This window comes from Pistacia vera, unplaced genomic scaffold, assembly GCF_008641045.1.
Source record: "Pistacia vera cultivar Batoury unplaced genomic scaffold, PisVer_v2 Contig381, whole genome shotgun sequence".
Classification (NCBI taxonomy): Eukaryota; Viridiplantae; Streptophyta; class Magnoliopsida; order Sapindales; family Anacardiaceae; genus Pistacia; species Pistacia vera.
In genome coordinates this window covers 384635-406653 of record NW_022196203.1, presented here as the reverse complement: position 1 = coordinate 406653, position 22019 = coordinate 384635, and the positions used below count along the sequence as shown (strand labels likewise).

At 35.9% G+C, this 22019-nt stretch overlaps 4 protein-coding genes across 4 annotated transcripts; 1 reads left to right on the top strand and 3 right to left on the bottom strand.

Annotated features, from left to right (window-relative positions):
- The first annotated feature begins 4865 nt into the window (after positions 1-4865).
- Positions 4866-7911, top strand: LOC116140849 (apical junction molecule). Its single transcript, XM_031426424.1, is given in 8 exon segments — positions 4866-5102; positions 5252-5367; positions 5458-5576; positions 5674-5836; positions 5926-6152; positions 6247-6565; positions 6667-7416; positions 7418-7911. Coding segments are annotated over 8 exon segments (2169 nt in total). The 5' UTR covers positions 4866-4943; the 3' UTR covers positions 7734-7911.
- A 669-nt stretch (positions 7912-8580) lies between these two features.
- LOC116140817 (pentatricopeptide repeat-containing protein At1g15510, chloroplastic) lies at positions 8581-11665 on the bottom strand. The gene has a single exon (XM_031426395.1). It carries the CDS (start codon positions 11637-11639, stop codon positions 9000-9002), a length of 2640 nt encoding a protein of 879 aa, XP_031282255.1. The 5' UTR covers positions 11640-11665; the 3' UTR covers positions 8581-8999.
- A 937-nt stretch (positions 11666-12602) lies between these two features.
- On the bottom strand, positions 12603-15677 carry LOC116140844 (root phototropism protein 3). Its single transcript, XM_031426417.1, has 2 exons — positions 14732-15677; positions 12603-13458 (listed from the first exon to the last, which is right to left on the bottom strand). Exons 1-2 carry the CDS (start codon positions 15458-15460, stop codon positions 12895-12897), a joined length of 1293 nt encoding a protein of 430 aa, XP_031282277.1. The 5' UTR covers positions 15461-15677; the 3' UTR covers positions 12603-12894.
- Positions 15678-16813: 1136 nt separating this feature from the next.
- Positions 16814-21052, bottom strand: LOC116140837 (plastidic ATP/ADP-transporter). Its single transcript, XM_031426411.1, has 5 exons — positions 20116-21052; positions 18683-18937; positions 18130-18273; positions 17677-18024; positions 16814-17409 (listed from the first exon to the last, which is right to left on the bottom strand). The coding sequence occupies exons 1-5, from the start codon at positions 20875-20877 to the stop codon at positions 17053-17055; spliced, it is 1866 nt and encodes a 621-aa protein (XP_031282271.1). The 5' UTR covers positions 20878-21052; the 3' UTR covers positions 16814-17052.
- Between the last annotated feature and the right edge of the window lie 967 nt (positions 21053-22019).

The window sequence follows — 22019 nt, the reverse complement described above, 5'->3', positions numbered from 1 at the left end:
CAACTTTTTCTTATAACCCCAATGTGGCCAACGTCGCAATTGAATTGGCAACTTTCACGTCAGCTCCCACCACGGTCATTTGCCAATTCAATTGCCACGTTGCCAATTCGTATAAATCAAAGCCATTTAATGCATTGGGTGTGATGGGAGCTGACATGAAAGTTGTAATGTGGCAATTGAATTGGCAACTTTCACATCAACAAATACGAACGATCGTTTCTTAGAAACAAACGATCATTTTTTCATAAAGAATGGCAATTCCTTCATAAGAATTGTCGTTCTTTATGAAGAAACAATCATTCATTCATAAGGAATGGTTATTCCCTATTAATAGAACAGTCATTGCTTATAAACGAATAGTCGTTCGTCTCTAAGGAACAGTTTAGTCAAAGTTGTCAGTTGACATGGTTGTGTCAACTCTACTGCAAAGTTAGGGTTGTAACAGAATGTTGTGAGATTAGGTTGTAAACATAGTATTTTTGTTAGGTATAACAAGGACCGGGTGGGGGGGTTGGGGGGTTGAGAGATTGTGATCCCTACATTTAGATACTAACTTGTTAAATAATATAAAAAGAGCAATGTTTTCCTTTTAAATTAGAGTAGTATTACACTTTTACACAAGGTTATTTATACAAAATAACATTTATATCATTTACTATCCTTTAATGTATATTTATTAATCTAACGGCACCGGAAAGCTCGGAGGAGATGCTGGTTTTGTGGTGGCTGCGGCGGCCATGGTGGGGGAGGAGAGGAGTGGTGGTGGCGGGTGCGTGTTGTTCTTCCATGGATTATAATAGAGTGTTTTTTGGAGAAAAGAAGTAACTAACTTCAAAAAAATCGTTAAATTATCATCATAATTCTGTCTTGAATATATAAGATCAAGAAATATGATTGAAAACTAGAAAAGATAAGGAGATTTAATAAGATATGGAATAGAAAGGTGGAGGTTTGTTGAAAGTTAGCTGGCTCTTCACGCAGACGGAAAGTTTATTAAGATAAATATGGCTCTTCCTGGATTTGTTGTGTGACATTGGAGTAAACATTTTTTCCCATCCAAGGTTTGCCTTAATGACACTTTCTCCCCAAAGTTTTAAAATATTATTTTTTCACCCAAAGTTTATATTATATTAATATCTAAAATATGTTTCACTTTCTCAGCCAACATTTAACGAGTTATCAAAAACTAACATTTAACAAGTTATCAAGAGCCAATGTAAAAGGAGTTTTGCAGAATAGAGGCTAGTATATCGAATGTTGGTGATTGAGTGAATATTTGTCATCAAAATCAATCGAAATCAACTAAAAACAAGAGACTCTAACTTTGTAATTGTTAACAATTGGCTAAAACTCAGGTTTTGAAGTGGAAGGGTTTTTGTAGAGAGGATATCAAAGGTTCAAATGGTAGTGATAAAAAGAATTTTTCCATTGAAATTGTTTGGTATCTGACTTTTAAGTAGTAATAGAATATAAACTGTAGGTAAAAAAATGGTATTTTAAAATGTTTTGGGTGGGAAAAAGTAACTAACAGTAATGCTTCCGTCGAACGCTCGGACTCATTCGTGAGAACAAACACATCTCTACCACCAATGATTGGCATTTGATAGGCCCTTACAATCTTATCATTAATTGACTCAAGCCCACGATAAACACGGCCCAATAAGAAAATATAATTCCATCAATATGGGTCACCCGACAAGGCCCTAGATAATAAGCCAATAAAAAATTAAAGTCTAATTTCCAAACTTGAAATGTATAGCCATGTCTGTTTCACTCTTTTGAATCATTTTTTGTTATCTTATTTGGGTTAAAAAATAGAATATATATTTATTTACCTATTGAGATCATTATTCTAAAAATTAATTCGAATCAAATAAGATTCTTTCTATTGAAAATAAAAGGGGAGGGACCTGTTTTCTATTATCATATTCTATTCTATTTAACTCAAAATATTTTTTTAACTATATTCAACTAAAAACAATTACCTTTCACTTATTTCAATTTGAAAATTAATCCACCCAAGATCATCACTGCTTGCCAGCAACAACCGATGGCCATTGTTGACATCAAAACGACGCACACACGACCGGTTGGAACTGGCCAATCATGCATTCATCTTGCTGTTTTTAGCCAGATCCACCATGGATCCGACTGAAAACAATCAGATCTATGGCCAGATCCAGCCGTTAATGACCAGATTGCCATTGACGACAGCTAGATTTTGTCAGTCATTTTGGGGGGCATTTTAGTTAATTTCTAAAGTTTTATTTTAGGGGTGTTTAGCTAAATTAATAAATGTAAGGGGTTAAAAACAATCTAAATATTTTCATAAAATGTTTTCAAAAAATGTATCAAACACCTATTTAGCATTTTATTCCAACTCTAATATAATTTTTAGATATTATACCAAACACATTCTCATAATCATATCGTATTCAGTTTAATCCAACTTAACTCAATTTAAAATAGTTTTTGATAATAACATTTTTCAAATAACCTACCAAACTGGCACATAGATAGCAGTAGCATTATTCTTCCTATTTTTCTATTACTAGATCAATATAAGAACTTCAAGTTTATCAACAATATATAACCCATCTGATTTTTCAAGTTACTAATTACAACGTATAATAAAATAATTAATTGTTAAATGTTTTCAAAGAAAAAATATTTTCATTATCAATATAATGATTTTGTATCCTAACATAGTAACATTATAGTTGGATTTGTTTGCAAGTATTTGAAATGTATATAAATAAAGACGACAATCGGGATCAGGATCATCATCCGAAATTGGTGTATATATCTCCATCATCACCTTATCTTTGAAATTTTATTTACACTCATCCCATCTTTAGACAGAGTAATATTACGCCCACAATCCAATCTCACAACCTTTTCTTATAACCTCAATGGCGCTAACGTGACAATTAAGTTGGCAACTTTCACGTCAGCTCTCACCACACCCAAGACACTAAATGACTTTGATTATATACGAACAGTCATTCCTTAGGGACAAACGATCATTCCTTCATAAAGAATAATTATTCCCTCATAAGAATCATTTATTCATAAGGAATAATTATTTCTTATTAATAGAACAGTCATTGTTTATAAACGAACGGTTCGTCTCTAAGAAATAGTTTAGTCAAAGTTGTCAATTAACATGGTTGTGCTAACTCTACTACAAAGTACAAAGTTAGGGTTGTAAGAGAAGGTTGTGAGATTGGGTTGTAAACGTAGTATTTTTCTTAGATATAGCGAGGACAAGTGGGGGTTAGGGTAGAGATTGTTATCCCTACATTTAGATATTAACTTGTTAAATAATATAAAAAGAGCAATGTTTTCCTTTTAAATTAGAGTAGTATTACACTTTTATACAAGGTTATTTATAGGAAGTGACATTTATATCATTTACTACCCTTTAATGTATATTTATTAACTTGACTTTTATATAAATTCATTTAGTTATATTCTAACAGGTCACTTTGTATAAAAAACTTTGTATACCGTTTTTATAAATATAGTATTATTTTTTAATAATATTAAACGTACAAAAAAATCTTATAAATTTTTTTATATAAGGTAATGTGGTAAAAAAGAAATGAAAGAGTCAAAGAGTGAATAAAAAAAGTATTATGTATGAATTATTTAAATTCATTTAATGTAGATGTTATTGAGCTAGTGGACCATAATTGGTCCTGGATAAACCCAACCAAGCCTAAAACACAATACAAATTGGTTTTGTTGAAGGGCCCATATGGAACAATCTTTTTGTAGGTGTACTTAGTGAATAAAGTGACTTTATATTAGCTTTTACATGTGAATTTATTTAGTTCAAACAATAATGGTTACATTAATCATTACTTAACTTTTAGTTTCAAACTTGAAAAAGTCTAAATCTAAATGGACCCAAATAGAAACAAAATTGACCTCACCCTTTTTATAACATCTCACTTGCTTTCTGTTTCTAATTCAATTTCATTTATTATGAATGCCCTCCAACCAAGAGAGATAAAATCACTCTATTTTTGAAAAAAAAAAAACAAAAAAAAAGTCAAATTATTCTAAAGAGAGGTAAATAAAGGATAAAATATGTACTATATTTTAATGTGCAATAATCTTTTTGAAAATCTTGCTTTTTTTGACTCAATTTAAAAACCCCTCCAACAAACATAACTATATCATTTCAAAATAGGTTTAATCTGATTTTCTATCGAAGTTTTTTAATAGATTTTTTTCCCTCAAATAATTTATTCTTTATTGTCAACGTTTCTTAGTATCTATGTCATTTAACAACGTATATTAATTTTCAGTATTTTAAATTAAACAACGAAACATTGACGATAAGAGGGTAATTATAAATATACCCTTAAACTGTTAAAATACAATAATTTTTTGCTTACAATAGAGTCATACAATGAAGCAAAATTCATGTAAAATGACTATTTTATCCTTTGTTTTTGTCTGAATATATGACTTAATTATAAATATAACATTACTCAAATAACAAAACATTAACTTTAAGAGTTAAATTGTAAACTTCACATATACATACAAAATTGAATATCTCTTTCAAGTACAACGGTCCACTTGAATAAGTAAATGGAAAAATTGAAAATGCTCTCCCATATATTAGGGGAAAAAAATCCTATTATTTAAACTAAAGGGTATTTTGGTCTTTTTAGCAGATATGCCAATTAACGACAGCTAGTAGCAAGACTTTGATGATCAAATAAAATATTTAATCACTCACTGGGACCCTCCTTATCTAGCCGTTACACCCACCGTCTGCCGACGTGGCACCGAATCCTTTATTTTTTAAGAACTCTTTTAAACAGGAATTCGACCGTTACCTCCTCTGCTTCCTTAACAAAGAGAAAAACAGAGCAATCTGTTTCTGTTGAACAATATAGAATAGAAAATCAAAATCTTCAGAAACAATGGCCGCCGAGTACATGTTCACTGACGATGACATGGTCGTCGACGACGGAGTCGGGTACCCGAAAGCTTACGCGAAAATCTGTAGAGACCGCGGCGTCGGTTTACACACTCATGGCCCTCCCTTTTGTTTCAGGCCTTACAGTTTGCAGCCGGATGAGGTAAGATTTTTTGTTTGAATGGATAGAAAGTGAAAGAAAATGGAAATGGGGATCTGGGTTTCTTTTTCTATGATGTTTTGAGTTCAACGTATTTTCTTTTCTAGCTTTATCTCGGGAACCAAACGGAGAATGATTTCTTGTTTTTGCAGACTTTGAGAGCTAAAGAATTAGAAAAGATGTTCCCAATTATTGATCCGAAAGCGAAACCAACTAACAAGCCGAAGATTTTTCTGAGTCTATTGTGGAAACAACTCAACCATCTTGGGTAAGTAACAGCTTAAAAAATTATACTTTAAAGCATCAAAAATTGAAGAATGTGCAAAGAATTTATTAAGTTTTGTGCATTGAATTGTAGGAATGCTGGGTTTGATCCTGCGGTGATTCGAGTAGACCCTTATGGAAATGTGTTGTACTATCATGCTGATTCTGCTTCTCCTCTTGCTTGGGACATTGATCACTGGTTTCCTTGCTCAAGTAATTCTATTAACTGGCCTTAAGTCTCTCACTTTTTATTTTTTAATGCAGTTTATGAATTGTTGGTTAACTTATGCAAATCTTTTGAATCTCTTAGGGGGAGGATTGACAGTTCCGAGCAATTTGAGGATAATACAACGGCAAGTGTACAAAAGAAAGCATCATAAGCTTGAGTTTCTTGTACCTTGGTGGGATTTGCAACTGGGTATATCTATAAACCAGTTCTTGTCAATCTTTGCTTCTTCAAATTCGGATTTCAGGTGGGATTTGCTACTGATTTCTACACTTTTTATACGTTTTGGTGTGAAAATCTAATGTTGAAGACACATTTTGTTTGCAATTTTGGCAGGCATAGGGCGTTTTCATTCTTGTTCTTGGAAGGTGAAAATGAAGAGATAAATGACTCACAGACTGTTGAGTCACATTGTTTTCCGCATCATTTCATAGAATCGAAAGAGAAATTAGGCCTAGCTCCAGCAGCCATTGTACTTTCTCGAAGGGAGTCTCATGATTCTTCTATGGCCTTAAAATCATTGGATTACAATAGGCAGATGAGGTCACAATCTCCTGCAATTGGTAAGTACAAAAAATTCAAACAGTTAGATTTTATTCTTGCTTGTGTTACTGAATAAGTAAGTATTAACTTGTGTCATTTTGGCTGTGTTACCAGCGAGAAAAGGGAAACAAAATGTCTCGAAAGAAAATGAGAACCCGGACTTTGTTACAAATCCATATCAAGCTATTGTTTTGGCCAGGGATTCCGTGAAACAAAGAGAAGAAAGTCAAAAGATGCAATTTGAAATACAGAAATTGGAGGATGATGTGAGTGATATGAGGAGAAAAAATGAAGAAGAAAAGCTTGCCATTCAAGACCTGGAGTTCGAGCTGATAAAACGTAGAAGAAGAGCAGAAAAGTGCAGGCGCCTAGCAGAAGCACAAAATTCATATAGGACGATGCTCGAGAAGATGATTCGAGATGCTATGCACCAGTAAGATTGATAAACCCTTTTGTTTTAATGTCAACAAATTGATATGTTCAGTTTGATATGTATTTAAAATTGGAAGAGTAACATATATGTTTGTTATATAGGAGTGTTGTTTATAAGGAACAAGTGAGGTTGAACCAAGCTGCAACGAATGCACTAATGGCAAGGCTTGAAGCTCAGAAAGCTATCTGTGATGCCTCAGAAAAAGAACTTCACAAGAAATTCAAGCAACGTGAAGAAATTGAGAATCAGATAAGGCCTGAGTTGGAGCAAGCCAGGAAGAGATCAAGAATGGAGGATACCTTGTTTGAAGAGAAAGACAGTAGAACAGTTCTTTATCTTCCTGGAGTCAGGCCAAGAACACCCTTACACAAAGAACTGAGAATGTTTCTAGAGGAGGAACAGAAAGCATCAGAGGCTGGATTGTCTTTAAGTGATGAAAGGAAGCATGATGAAGTTGAAGAACTACCGAACCTGGGGAAAATATATTCTAGAGAAAAATTTGAGGAGCATGATAAGTCCATTGTTGCCTTTGAGGATCACAACTCTATTGAAGATCAGCTTAAGAGGCTAGAAATTGGGAGAGAGAAAGGACTTCGTGAACCCGAAATAGAGGAAGATGAAGAGAGCAGAAAGCAGCGTGGGAAAGGGAATGTCGAGAAGTGGCTGCAAATGCTGTTGGACAACACTCAAGAAGAGCAGGAATGTCAAGATGAAAACCCAGTAGAAACAGGCAAGACTGACGACATAATAAAAAAGCTAGATCAGAAGTATCCGCAGAAAGACAAAGATATACATGTACCTGAGGAGAAGGATGTTGGAAAGAGGAAAGAAGAAAAGATCATTGAGATAGATAGAGCCTGTGACAGATAAAATTAATGCAGTAGAAGCAAGTAATGTCATTGAAGGAATTGGAGGTAGCCAGAGCTTTGAAGGGAAGGAAAGAATGGAGAAACAACAGGTGAAGGAGAAATCGTTAGTGAGGTCAGAGAGTGCCAGGGGCTTTAGGAGAATCCCATCTTCTCCATCTTTGATCTTGAAAAAGGGAGTAGACTGCATGCGCAAGAAGCCCCTGGTTATTGGCGAAGATGAGGGTTATGAGGATCATACTGCTAGCAACAATTTCATCAAGTCATCCATCAAGAATATCAAGAGAGCAGTGAAGATATAAGACTTCCACTGTTAGGTCTATACATTTGTTTTGTATCTAAAACATTGTTACTTATTTTTTTTTCATTTGTTTTCAGTGAGCCCTAATAATTGAGTGAATTTGAGTATTCAATTGTGTTAGTGTGTGTATAATATTTGGTTGTGCCAGTTACAATAACAGCTTGTTGTTTTATAAATAATTCCAGTTTTCAGTTAACTTATCTGGTGAATCCTCAACAGAGTGATAGTACTTTCTCTATGTTTTCTTCTTCCTTTGCAGTCAAGAATTGCACCAATTGCATATATCTCGAAGAGCAACGTGTTTTGAGAATGAACATTGAGCAACCAAAGATGGATAAGAAATTAATCATGGCCTTGTCAATAGGAAGAACACAACAATCTGTCACCGGAAGAAAACATATCTTTAATGACAAATTATTCATCCTCTAAATTTCAGAACAAATGTCTTCACCAGTGAAAAAAAAATCAAAGTAAAGAACATGAAATCCAGTAATAGACAGATGTTACTAATCAAATTTATTTGGATTGTTGATGATATCATCGTATCACTTAAAGTAGGAATGAGAGTCCAAAATTTCACGAGTTTCTTTGTGTTGTTCAGCCCTCGAAACCAATTGGACTCAGTTACAAGAAGACAAAGATTGCAAGAATGACACAAGAAGCTGAAAGTGATAATAAATCTGTACTTTTTTATTCATACTGTCTTCAACTTTTTGATGAATTCTTGTATCCAATTTCACAGGAAATATACACATACAACAAAAAGAGAGCACTTTCCCTACAAGTACAACAGAAGTGATTACGTTACCCATTTCTTTTGGAAGTAAGAAATTTGATTGACACCATTTCTTTTGGAAGTAAGAAATTTGATTGACACTACTTTCCATTGGCTCCGCACCACGAAGTCCCCAGGTCAATTACCTTGATCAAAGGGTAAGCCTCAAAGTGAATAGAAAACCAGCTATAATTGTCTGTTCATTGCTTAGAATGTAGTACCTTTTTGGTAGCAAGAAGTAAGACCGAAAATATTTTCCGTTGGTATCACAACACAAAGTCCCCAGGTCGATTACCTTGATCAAAGGGTAAGCCGCAAAGCGAACAGAGAACCAGCTATAACGATCTGTTCATTGCTTAGAATGTTGTGTATTTTAGTTCCAAGGGACAAATCACCTCCCAAGTATACGAACTGCTCCCACAACATCGAGTGTAGTTCCCGTATTTGTTTTTACAAGTTATAAATATTTGAAAACTCTTCCATAGCTCCAACTTATCTACTACTCCATTCTTCCCAATAACCTTCATCACCACAAGAGCAGATTCCATCCTTAAAATGGTGGAAATGTTCAGTATCCCTAACAGAAATGTCTCTGCGTACAACCTTGGAGATGAATTTCACAATATTGTGACAACTTCGGCACATGTGGAGATTCTTTGTGACCCAAATAGGCGTACCAGGGGCGGTATTTATGAGGCCAAATGCAACAGCCAGCCTCTCACTGTGCCCACAGAAGATCTCAGCTTCGGAAGACTCAACTTCATCAATAGAAACACATTTTGAACCACCAAAGTCAAATGCTTTCATTTTCTCATAAAATCCCTTCAAAACAGCATTTATTTCCTTTATGCGAGGGTGGAAATTATCACCACTGAGGAAAGCATGAACTTCTCCCTTTACTTCCACCCAACTGCATCCAGGATCAACAGCCAGCCCTTCCTCTCTCATAATCTTTCTAACTTTTGCAACTTCATCCCATTGCCCACTATCAGCATAGAGATTACACAAGAGAATATAATAACCAACATGCTTCGTATCAGTCTCAAAAATATGCTCAGCCGCAAGTTCCCCAAGCTCCACATGTCGATAGATCCTGCATGCATTTAATAAGGCTCCCCATATGGCTGCATCTGGCTTCATAGGCATTTTCTGTACAAACTCCAGAGCTTCCTCCAATTGCCCCGCACGACCAAGTAAATCAACTATACATGCATAATGTTTCAGATTTGGGGTGACTGAGTACTTCTGTTTCATGCTATTAAAATACTCCAAACCTTCAGTTACCATTCCAGATCTACAACAAGCACATAACAGTGAGACAAATGTAACCTCATCTGGATTCACTTTAGAATCTATCATTCTACCAAAGCACTGAACAGCAAATGCCCCTTGTCCCCGCTCAGCATACCCTGTCAGCAAAATATTCCAAGCTGAGACATCTCTATTGTTTGAGTTAAATTGGTTCCATGCAGGTTCCATCCTTCCACACCGTACATACATGTCCAGAAGCGAATTTGGTAGAAAGCCATCAAATCCTACCCCAGTCCTTAATGCATGAGCATGAATCTCTTTCCCACACATTAAAGCTCCTATTCTAGCACATGCAGATAGGACAGAAACTAGGGTAACAGAGTTTGGTTTTGAATTTAACTGCATCTGCCGAAAGAAAATTAAGGCCTCAAAGCACCGATTATTGAGCCGAAGCCCAACGATTATTGAAGTCCAAGAAATTACATTCTTGTGAGGTATACTGTGGAACACTTCTAGAGCTTTATCGATGCATTTACACTTAGAATACATATCAATAAGTGAGTTTGCAACAATGATGTATGATATGTACCCTGTCTTCTTAGCAAGCTCATGAAGCCTAATACCCAAATCCAAATTCCCTAAACAAGTGCAGGCTGATAGAACAGTAGCTATAGTGATCTCATCAGGCACGATACCCTCTGCATCCATCATTTCATAAGTTTCCACAGCTTTGTCAGGCAGCATATTATTCTCATAAACTGAAATCATTGTTGTCCATGACACTAAATCTTTAAATTCCATTCTACTAAAAATTTTTTCTGCTTCCTCCAAATTGCCAAAACTAGAATACATTTTAATTAATGAATTTGACACTGAAACATCATCACGAAACCCCATTCTCAACGCAAACCCATGTATATCTCTCCCTAATCTTTCATCACTAACAATCTCACACGCTGAAATTACGCTACTCATGGTCATGCAATCTGGATCCACCAAACCCTCCCTCATCATAACAAACAACCTCAACCCTTCAACACACTCTTCATTCTCGAAGTACCCAGAAATCATTGCATTCCACGATATTCTATCTCTGCGAGGCATTCCACCAAACACCAACCTCGCACCCCCAAGATCACCACACTTCACATACATAGTTATCAAAGCATTAACAACGTCAACATCAGCCTCAAAGCCAAACCTAAGCACATGAGCGTGAACCTCCTTTCCTCTCTTTAAATCTGGTACACCGCCACAAGTCCTCAAAACACAAGGGAATGTAAACACATCAGGCTTAACACAACCAACCCACAACATTCTTTGATACAAACTCAACGCTTCATCGAAAAATCCAGCTTTTGCATACCCACCAATCAAAACATTCCATGAAAACAAATCTCTCTCACACATTTTCCCAAACACATACCACGCATGACCCAAATCACCAAACCTCACAAACATACTCAAGAAGGCATTACCAAGCCTAACACTCATATTAGTCATCGCTTTTGACACAATATAATGCAAATGAATCCCCTCGTCATGACCTCTCTTCCACTCACATAACCTAACCAAATCAACAAAAGCATCTTCATCAACAGAAATATTCAGTTCTTGCATTGAATCTAGGTATTTTAAAGCTTGTTCTAGGGACCTATTAAGGCAAAGTTCATTTAAACGTGAGATGGGATTTTGAGTGGATAGCGAATTGGTGTTTTCGGTGTTAAGGACTTGGACATTTTGAGCTTGTTTTGAGGAGAAACGGTGGGTTTTAAGCTTATGAGAGAAAAACAAGGCTTTAGGCTTGATATATACGGGGTTTTGAAGATGAGGGTGGTTTTGGTGGAAAGGGATTTGGGAGGTTTTAGCAAAAATGGCCATTGTTGAAGATAGAGGTAGAGAGCATCGCTGGGGTTTTGTGTGAGGTTTTAAACGGCTAGATAGAAGATAAAGTGGGGAATGTTTTAAAGAAATAAACACTGAGCAAACGCTGACGTTTTAGCTTTTATATTATTACTTCTTCCCAGTATTTAATTAATTTTGTTTTACTTTCTTGTCATTTTAATTGGCTTTTCTTTCTCTACCCTTACAGAAAATAATATGAATATTACTTATTGCTCTATTTTCGGGTCATCTAATTTTCCTGCATTTGGTTCCAACAATGTTTTATTATCAAAAAGATACGATTATCAGTGGAATAGATAACTTTAAAAATTAACCGACATAAATTTTTATTGTGTTTGATTTGTGTGAAAAAACAGTGGAAAAACAATCTATAAAGGCCCTTTTTAGACTTTGAAGTAGAAGAATTACACACTCTCTCTATTAGATACTTTTCCTGATATTTTTTCCTAGAGGTGATCAATTCCGAGTATCCTATATTTTTTTAAGGAACAGAAACTGGTCAGTTCCTAAGATTTGGAACCAGAACCAGAACCGACCAATTCCAGTTCCTAGAAATCTGGAACCAGAACCTAAAACATAGATATTGGTTCCGGTTCTGGGTACCCTGGTAAATTTTAATTATCCCATACATTTTGAAAAATGACAAATACACCCTTAATAGTTTACAAAAATTATAATTTAGTTTTGGTTTCTACCCCAGGTACGTAGACATCGGTTTTGATTCTAATTCCCAATTCCAGCATTGTAGGAACTGGAATCGGACCCTAATGAGGTCGATTCCTGTTCCTACCCGAAATCTACAGATGGGTACCCGTCGGATCCAATTCTACCCTTTACCCACGCTGACTCCTACTTTTTTCTGTTTAATGTTCATCTAATAATAATAATGAAAATAGTAATTAAGACATATATATTAACAATGAACAAACAGTACATTCACTTGTTGTTGCTTGTACATGAAGTTTCAAACCTAATTGTAAATCCCTCTTCTTCTTCTAATTAACTCTTATATATTAAGATAATCTTATTCAGCCCTTACATTTTTATTTCGCAAACACAATTTAAATGAAATTAATACACAACTCATTTTCAATTAAAATTCTTCCATTTTTATGCATGCAGTTGAAATTAAATCCTCTCCTTATCCGAGTTTTGCCAAAGCATAATCAGATACTTTGATTTATGATATTTTGATTTAAACTCGGATAAGAGGAGAATTCAAATTCAACTTTTACGACATGGATTTTCTCCACTTAGAAGGAGTCCTGCGTGATTTAACCAATCTTGTTTTCATGTCCACTGCTGGCGTTTGTCTTCCATATCCATACATGTCATCTCCTTCTCTTTCACCTTCTTCAATCCTCTCAACAACGCTGAGAGTAGTCTTCAATGAAGAAGGCATTATTCCCAGTTTCTTCCACCTGAAGAAACCCTTCTTTTTATCCACCAACTTCTCCAGTTGCGCCTGCATGAAGTTGCATTGGCTTTGAAGCCTCAGCACATCTTCTCTCAGCTTCTTTATCTCCATTTGCTGAGCGTTCACTTCACGTTTTGATAGGCAACGAGCTGCAGGTGGGTCCAGCCCGAGATAAGGACTCCTGGTTCCGTTAAATGAGCCACTCCAATCGAGCTGTTTATTGAGCTTAGATTGTTCGGAGAAAAGCACTTGAATCACAGCTCGAACAGGTAAACGTTCATTCTGTGCGGCATGAAGTGATGCTTCTGGTGAGAGCTTTCGGCTGTCAATTAATCTACAAAGAAGCTTCCTTTCTTCCTTTGATACCCCAGGATGTGCCTACAAGGAAATTGATTATTTTATAGTTGCAATATAATTATACATACCATAGTTTAAATAGAGGTTACATTCACCACCAAAATAAAGTTCTCCCCCAGGGCAGAACCTGCATCGAGTGCGAGCTTTCTTGCTTCTGGATTAACGTACAGGATATTGCACCTGACAATCGTCAGGAAATGTCTGTTGGAGACATTGGTCCCCGATGCATGCAGTCATGCACAAATTTCAATGCACAGATATTATGCACCGACGCTTGTTTCCTCGGGATAATATGAATCAGTCACACTAGTTCCGACACATTTCTATGCCAGGAAAGAAGCAGCTTCTTCTCCGACGCCATATTTCATAACATTATTAGTAGAGTTGTTAAATATCCAAAGCCTTAAGAGTTCAAAAAACCTAAGAAAAGTGTCACGGGACGTTTGAAGGAACATAAAGTAAATTTTAGAAACAGATAAATAAATGTGGAGACATTTAAGTGAAGAGGAATTTCTTTTTTTCTTTTTTTCTTTTTGGGGGGTAACCAAGGTGTCCAGGTAGTTTCCGCGTACCTCAACTAATCCCGAGAGTCTATTGAATACACTACAAGTCTAGAGGGGCTAGTCGGGGTTTGAAGAGGAATCTTTGCACTAAGAAATGGACATAAGTTGAAAGACTATGTTAGTTTTTAGGCAGAGAGTCAACTGCCAATTGGCTTGGCTTTTCAAGTAATGCATTTTCCAGATGGTTTATAAGTGGACAGCAGAAAATCCAAGTTATTTCAGGTCTAGGTTCACCACAAGAAAGATAAAGGGGCATCTATTTCAATTAACATACAACCTGCAAGATTTTAACCACCAAATTGGTCACATGAAGAATCTTTTGTTGGTGACAACACCTCAACAACCACTACTGCTTTGGTCCAAAATTGATTGTATTGTACCTCTAATTTCTTCCCTTTTCTTGTTTCCTTTGCTGATTAATTTCATGTATCCTCTTCTGGGTCAGTGATATATAGTATTAGAATGAACATTACTATGCACTATGTTGTTTAAGTGAATAATTGAATTACACTATTAGAAAAACAGTTTTCCTTAACAGTCAAGAACCCTTTTAATGCAAAAAACAGAGTATTAAAAGAAATTAATGTTAAGGATTTTCTTCACGGTCAAAAGACTGTCTAATTGGAGAAAGAAACAATGGACTGAACATGGCAAGGAAAGAACCAGTACTAATGAATCACAAAGCTCAAAAAAACAAACACAAAACAAAACTTTAGTGTTGAAAAACTTACTTTAAGGTAAGTATCAATGGCGCGGTACAGCCCATCGTCTGTTGCACGGGCATGGCTAGGCAGGGCACTAGCAAGTTCAACGAAGTCTGATAAGCTTAAATTCGAATCCATGGCGGCTTCAGCCAAGTAACAATCAACAAGCTTCGCAACTTTAACCAAAGCAGCTCCACTTTTAGCCCCTTCGCTATCCAAGTTAATGAACCTCTTCACCAGCCTTGAAACTAACTCAACATCGAGCAATGTCCCACAGGTGTGACTAAACGAGGGTATCAGAATCTCCTTCAATGAAGCTTGGTCCAGTTGCCATGAAATCCGCTTCTCCAACTCGTCCCTGAAGGTCGGCTCAACGTTGACCATGTTGGCAGTCCGGAGAAGACGAAGAAGAAAGTTGCATGGAAGGGAGTCCTTCTCGGGAGGTAAAATTCCCACTAAAGTTTCAACAAAAAACCTCTTCTTCATCCATGAAGCAGTGACACTTTCCGGTGATTCTTCGAAGTTGGTTAGACCCTTTTTCATGACGTCGTTGGAGAGGTCCGGTAGCCATTTTGATGCATAGTGAGCTATGATTGAGCCAATGAGGTCAGGCCGGACCCCCTTCGCTTTTATGTCCGTTATGGTCTTAACAAAATAGTCCATGTCAAGAATGCAGGCATCGTCAAACCAGCAGTCAGCAAATTGGGATGGTTTTCCCGGGCAAGTAACAGAATCCGGGAGGGAATATTTCTTCATTATGGGGTTGTTAATTTTGTTGATGATGGAGTTGTAGTATAGAAGGAATAGAGTGGAATGTATATAGTTTATATAAAGTAATGTAAAACTGAGGTGAAAAGAGATTATATAATAAGTACTACTGTAATAATACCGTTTGGGTTTGAGAGGTTGTGAATGAACAGGAAGAAGGATAAGAGATGGAGAGTGAAGACAAGTTTCTTTAAATGCGCAATATTCCCATGATCCAGTGACACTCGACACATCGTTATATTCGACACTCGACACATCGTTATATTCATTCTCTGATGTGCAGAAACAACGTAAAATATATAGCTATTTCCACCCAAGCTCTGAAAGAGACTTGAAACTGATAAGGACTCCCTCCCTCTCTCTATACACCTCATATGTGACGTGTTTTTACGATTCAAGTGTATTATTCAAGATTTATTCTTGATTTTCAATGAAATTTTTGTATGGATTACAGTTCTGTATTTGTTCAGATAAAAACTCAGATGTATGTACAAATGCTAGCTATCTGCATGTTTCTATATATGCGAGCGTTTTATGTGGGAGAGATGACAAAATATGTAATTTCCAAATGAACGTCTACTTTCGCAGGCTGCGTCTTGTTGCAATAGTGATACTGTGAATGGTGTGGGGAAAGAGAACCTTTTCGTGGTGGGGGAACAAAATTTAATTGATGGGTAAATTGGCTTTCTTAATTAAATGATTAGAAAGGAAGATGAAGGAAAGCAATGTACCAACTGTTATGCAAAGAAATGTACAAAAAGAGAGCATTAAATTTATGATCCCAGTTTTTGTATGCTTTTGCATGGTACAACCAACACGTGAACTCTTGATTTGTCTGTTTGGTATCCAGCATCTGCATCTCTGGCCGCCACTACTTACTGTATCCATGTGTAACTTGGTCGAACCTCTAACTAAATGGACCACACCCCACGCTGTAATTCTCCTGCAGACATTCCCAGCTCTAGACTACACACAGTTCTTCTTGAAGAAATAGGCCTTAAAGCCATTCAAAACATCCAGTCCACCACTGCCTAAAATGGGCCTGTCCTATACCATACTATATATCTCATATATTATTCAACGAGTTTGAGTCTCTTAGCAGAGGTGAAGATCTTGAACCAAAAGTGGACAATATTTTACTTAGATGCGGATTCAGACAGTAAAATTGAAGATATAGCTTGCAAACCTTATGGAGATTATTTACAAATGAGAGGGCAGTTCAGCTCTTCAAGACTATGCTACCCAGTTAATAACAAAGCAGAACAGCAGACTTGCAATAGGAAATTAAAGAAGGGAAGTACAGTTTCTGAAAAATCAATCGAACACTCTGATGAGGGTGAATTTCATATAAATTAAATGGTTTTTATTAATATGATATCAAAATGCAATTCTACAAAATACAGGAATGTCAAAATAAACAGATACTAAGCTCATTATCTACTGCAAAAAGGACTTAAAACAGTTGGGAGCAGACATGTTTTTAGCTATTATTTCTGTAATTCGCAGAAAAAGTCCTACAACAAACTATTCATGTAACGGTGCTCCCCATTCTTCTTGCAACAAGAAATAAAAGAATTATTTCAAATATTGCGGGGAGTAGAAGTTTCGCTCGTTGAGTCACCTGTTGCGGGATTGAATGTTGAACCACTTGAAAGAGAACCATTTCCGCTTTCATTTCCAGACACGATTGGGATCTTAACAGCAGCTCTTTCCATCTCCTTCTCAAGCTCTTCTTCTTGTCGCAGAGAAGTAAACTGGGTATCCAAAGACCTGGCTGCCGCTAACCATGCAAGAACAATCACCAAAAGTATCCCTCCAAGATAAGGAGTTGAGTTCGCCAGCGACCCAAAGGTCAAGATCATAAACTGCTGAATAAGAGCTCCTCCAGATTTCCCCAATGGGTTGCACACAACATCAATGGCTGCCTTTCCTTTAACCTGAAGAAAATAGCATTTAATCAGCAAAGTCAACAAAATATGGGCTGTGGCACGAACTTCAGTCTATAGATAGTGCTAGATAGTGTGTCATATCAAACTTCAAAAATGCCCACATTTCAATACCTCAACCGATTTTACCCTTTTTACAATAAAACTTGAACCACCAAAGACAATTAACATTTTTAGATAGTAATTGGTATTAAACACAACTAGGTTGAATGCCACACAGAACTCCAAAAACCTGATTATCAAGTAAGAAGTTCAAACCTTGGTGTCCTCGTCTAAAGGAATATAGGCCATTTCTTTGCAAGGATCAAACAAGCTGTACTTGGCACTCTTGCTGAAAATGTTTTGCATGGCACCTACATATACGGCTGCAAGAAGTGGAGTCAACCCAAACTTTGCAAGAGCAGGTGCGAAGGGATCCCCAAATAATATTAGAGAAAAGAAACCAATTCCTGTAAGCAGGAGGACTGATGGTGTGATCTTCGCAGCCACTCCCCATCCATATTTATCAAATATAAATTGGCTGAGAAGCATCATCGTAAATGTTGCTATTCCAGTTGCAGTTGAGAAGTCGCCCATAAAGGATGAGTACTCATTTGGGCTTGGAAACTACAAAATTGTAGGTAAGAGAATGTGAAAATAAATAAATAAAACATCGATATTTTTAAGCCCATGATAAAGAAAGAAGATACAGGAATAAACAAATGCAATTACCTGAGCCTTGAGCTTCGATTTCCAGGTAACCTCTACAAGATTGATACTTATACCATATGCAACCACCAAAGTAGCAAGATCCCTAATGTATCTTGAAGATACCAAGAATTTCAAGCTCTCCATTGTTCCCATCTTTGGCTTATCCTGCAAACGGAATCAAAAATGGGGAAAAAAGTGAGTTTACCAATCACAAGTAACTGTTCATAAAAAACATGTTTTTGCACCTATTTTTACAAATGTGTGCTATTGGGTGTGTCTTATCTTAATTAATATACTCGCATTGCATGTTAATGATATAAAGTAAATTCAAAATATTTCATTCATGGATGGTTTTGATAAATATAAGGACAATACTTGCTCACTTGAGATGCTAAACAGATATTATTAGGAGTGCAGTTTATCCTATGAAAACAAATATAGTTTTTCCTGCACTGAAAAATGAAATAGCGAAATTGTTTTTCTGTATCTATTAATATATGAACAGACTCAGATACCTAATAATTGAAGCAACCAAATACCATTATAAAAACATCTTATGAAAGCAGAATAATACCTTCTTCTTCTTACTACGGGTAGGAAGAGGAACATAAGTGTTCACCCACCAGTAACAAGCACAGATCGCAAGCCCCATCAGAACCACAATACTCATCATTCCTTTCAAGGAGACGGCCCAGCCATCGACTCCAGGACCCAAATTTTTCCTCAAATTAGAGAAATACTTCACTGTTCGGCCTGAGAAAATAAGGGCAACATTGGCTCCAAGTCCAAATAGAGGGTAAAATCTTTTGGCTTCGTCAACGGTAGTTATCTGCACCAAATGTAAATAGTATTTTACTTAAAACTTTTATATCCCCAACAACCAAAGAAAATCGAGAATTAACTGAGGGGAATTTCAGACAACCACAAGTTAATTTCTGGAAAATTATACATGAAGCTAAACATCATTTTAGAGACAAAACAAAGAAAGCAGAACCAAAATCACTAAAAATGCCAACAAAACAAAAATAAGAAGTATTTTATATCAACAAATTGCCTATATCCTAAAAGAAAGCAGCAATGCTTCTGCAAATTTAGCTAAAAGCTGAACCAATTATTTGAAAGTACAAATGACATTATATTGCAGGGTATTTTCTTACTCTTCGACACCAAAATTTAACCCTGATATAATGGATGGAGGAGGCCATGAGAGATGCTATGATGAGAAAGAAAACACCTAGAGCACCTATACTAGTAATTATGTCGTGATAATTATTAAATAAATCCATAAACAAGCAAAAACAAAATCACACCGACATTTGCAAACCATTTAGTAGAAATCAAATGTAAACGGAACAACTCAAAGAGCAAATATGTTGTCAAAAATGCATCGCATAACTATATATTTCTTGCAACATTTGACAATACATCATATAACCTACAAAGTGCATTCAAAAACATCTCATGCATGCCAAAAAAAAGATGAGAAATGTATAAATCAGAAGGAAACATCCTCAATTGAAACATCTGACTGATTACGCTAACTTGTTTCTGAATTCACAGCATAATTGAGAAAATTGCCCGTATTTTTTTCACAGCTATTACTTAAGGGCTACAATCTTATACCATAATTATCATTTACCAATCCAATGAAGAGACAACCAAGTACATGAGTAACTCCAAAAACATCACCAACCAGCACCCGAGAAGTTATTAAGACAATCATAAATTTGATTCAACCTAATAAATTCAATCAGTGACAAAGATGATCAACCAACAAATTCAATATTGGCAGACATTTTTCAGTGTTTAAGCAGCATATGTGGCAGGAACAAACAATCAGGACTCTCTACCACAAGAGTTTTATCAGTGCAGATAAGATGAACAAATAATATGTAAAAACAAATTATTCTGACACCAGAATTAAAATCAACATAAAAAAGAATATCCATAAAATTAAAAGAGCAAAAAAATAATAAATAATAAGCGTTCATAAAATTGTTTAATCACCTGATTAGCAAATCCCCAAAACAAAACAGAAATCACCACACTGCCCCAAAGCTCAGCCATGACATAGAACAAACAGAAACTCCAAATCCTCAGAATTGCCAGAGGACCAAGAAACCTTGGGCCAAGTGTGTGAAGAAGCTTATCAGCCAGAGCCTCAGGGTGGATATAATTGCTAAGAGGATACAAAACAAATCCAAAGGCCCCAAAAAAGGCAATAAAGGGGACAATAACAGTGTAAAACAAGGCCTTCTTGGACAAGACATTAGCCAATTTTGTGTATAATAACATGAACCCAATAGCCATAGGCAAGTTGACCCAAGTCTTCAAAAATGGGATAATCTCAGCACTGCTCCCTTTCGCCGTCACAACCAACACATCCTTTGTGTCTCTAAGGATTGTGTAATTAAACAAAATACAAAAGAACATTAACCCAAGAGGGATAATCTTTTTCAGAGTCACAAGTTCAATCCCCAAGAACTTCGGTGAATCATCCTCGCCCAACAAAGGCTGACCATCAGCTGAAGCAGCCGCCTCAGCTTTGCAAACATGCAAAGGTCTCTCCTTTGAGACAAACAACCCTTGTGGTTTTGACACAGAGCCACAGACTTTCGAAACCCCATTTGAAGATAATGAAAACCCACCAAAGGGCTTCGGTTTAACAGCCAAAAGTCTCTGCTTTAACCCATTAGATGGTTGCAAAGTTCTGATTTTGGGATTCAATGGTAGAGAAAGAAGCCCTCTTGTTTGCAAAACAGCTTCCATATCTCTATCTTCTCCCCTCCCACTATTAGCTTTTCTCAAAGAGAGATTTCCACAGAGAGATTGAGATAAGGTGGTGGCTTGGAGAAAGTTTTTTCCTCTCAAAGAAACAATAGGGTTGGCTTTCTCTTTAAAAAAAAAAAAAAGTTATCTTTCACACGCTAAGGTAACAAACAAAACAAAAACCCTCCCAACCCCAGACCAAAAAAAAAAACTACTTTTGAGAGATAAATGCTTTCATCTCTAAATTAAAAAAAAAAAAAAAAATTGCAGAAGGAGGATTTGTTTGTTTGTGATTATGGTGTTAAAATTTGTTAATAAGAAGACAAAGTTGGTTTGATGGAGGCGATTTAAGAGAGAACAGGTGGAAGTGAAGCAGTGAAAAGTTGAAGAGTGGGATACAGTCAAAGGGCAAAGAATCGCAGAAGGATCCTCTGAAATGACGGAAATGGGCTTAAGATATTTCTCACTTTTTTAATGCTTTGTGGGGATTCATGAGGGCTATGAAAGTAACATGTAAGACCATACTTGTGTAAGCGTGTGGCTTCTTCGTTCACTTGTGGGCATTTTATTTTATATATAATTATTTATTTTAAGAAATTTGAGATTTTTATTTTATTTTTAAATTTACCTTTTATATTGGTAGTCAGTTTAAGTAATTTTAGATCTACTCGTAATCTAAATTCAAAACATTGAATAAAATTATGTAATTATTTTTTGTTATTAAAAGGAAAATATTATACCTAAAATTTCACATGGTGACATGTGTCATTGTGCCCTCAAGAAAAGATAACTAATTGAGAGAATGAATCAAGCTTGATTCTCTTTTTTATCCACTAATTCAACCCTAAATACCATAAAATGCCTATATTCAAGTTTCTAAATTTGAAAGCCTCTCTCTATTAATTTATATTTAAGAATTATGAAAACCGAAGCCCTCATCTCTAAAAAGCGTAATAATCTTATTTTTCTTATCAAATTTTTATAATTTATTAAACCAACATTCATATTTTTATTTAGAGTAAACAACTTTTCCCACCCATAGTTTGCCTGAATGACACTTTCTCATCCAAAAAGTTTCAAAATACAACTTTTCCAACCAAAGTTATTATTATGTTACTATCCAAAATTGATTCCAATCAATT

Excerpts from the sequence above, each read along its gene's own strand:
- LOC116140844 (XM_031426417.1), bottom strand. The coding sequence starts at position 15,460 with ATGAAGAAATATTCCCTCCCGGATTCTGTTACTTGCCCGGGAAAACCA. Across the intron at positions 13,459-14,731 it reads CCATTGATACTTACCTTAAA|GCACATCCTGGGGTATCAAA; the intron begins GTAAGTTTTTCA and ends ATTTCCTTGTAG.
- LOC116140837 (XM_031426411.1), bottom strand. The coding sequence starts at position 20,877 with ATGGAAGCTGTTTTGCAAACAAGAGGGCTTCTTTCTCTACCATTGAAT. Across the intron at positions 18,938-20,115 it reads TTTGGGGATTTGCTAATCAG|ATAACTACCGTTGACGAAGC; the intron begins GTGATTAAACAA and ends CATTTGGTGCAG. Across the intron at positions 17,410-17,676 it reads CTTTAGACGAGGACACCAAG|GTTAAAGGAAAGGCAGCCAT; the intron begins GTTTGAACTTCT and ends TATTTTCTTCAG.
- LOC116140817 (XM_031426395.1), bottom strand. The coding sequence starts at position 11,639 with ATGGCCATTTTTGCTAAAACCTCCCAAATCCCTTTCCACCAAAACCAC.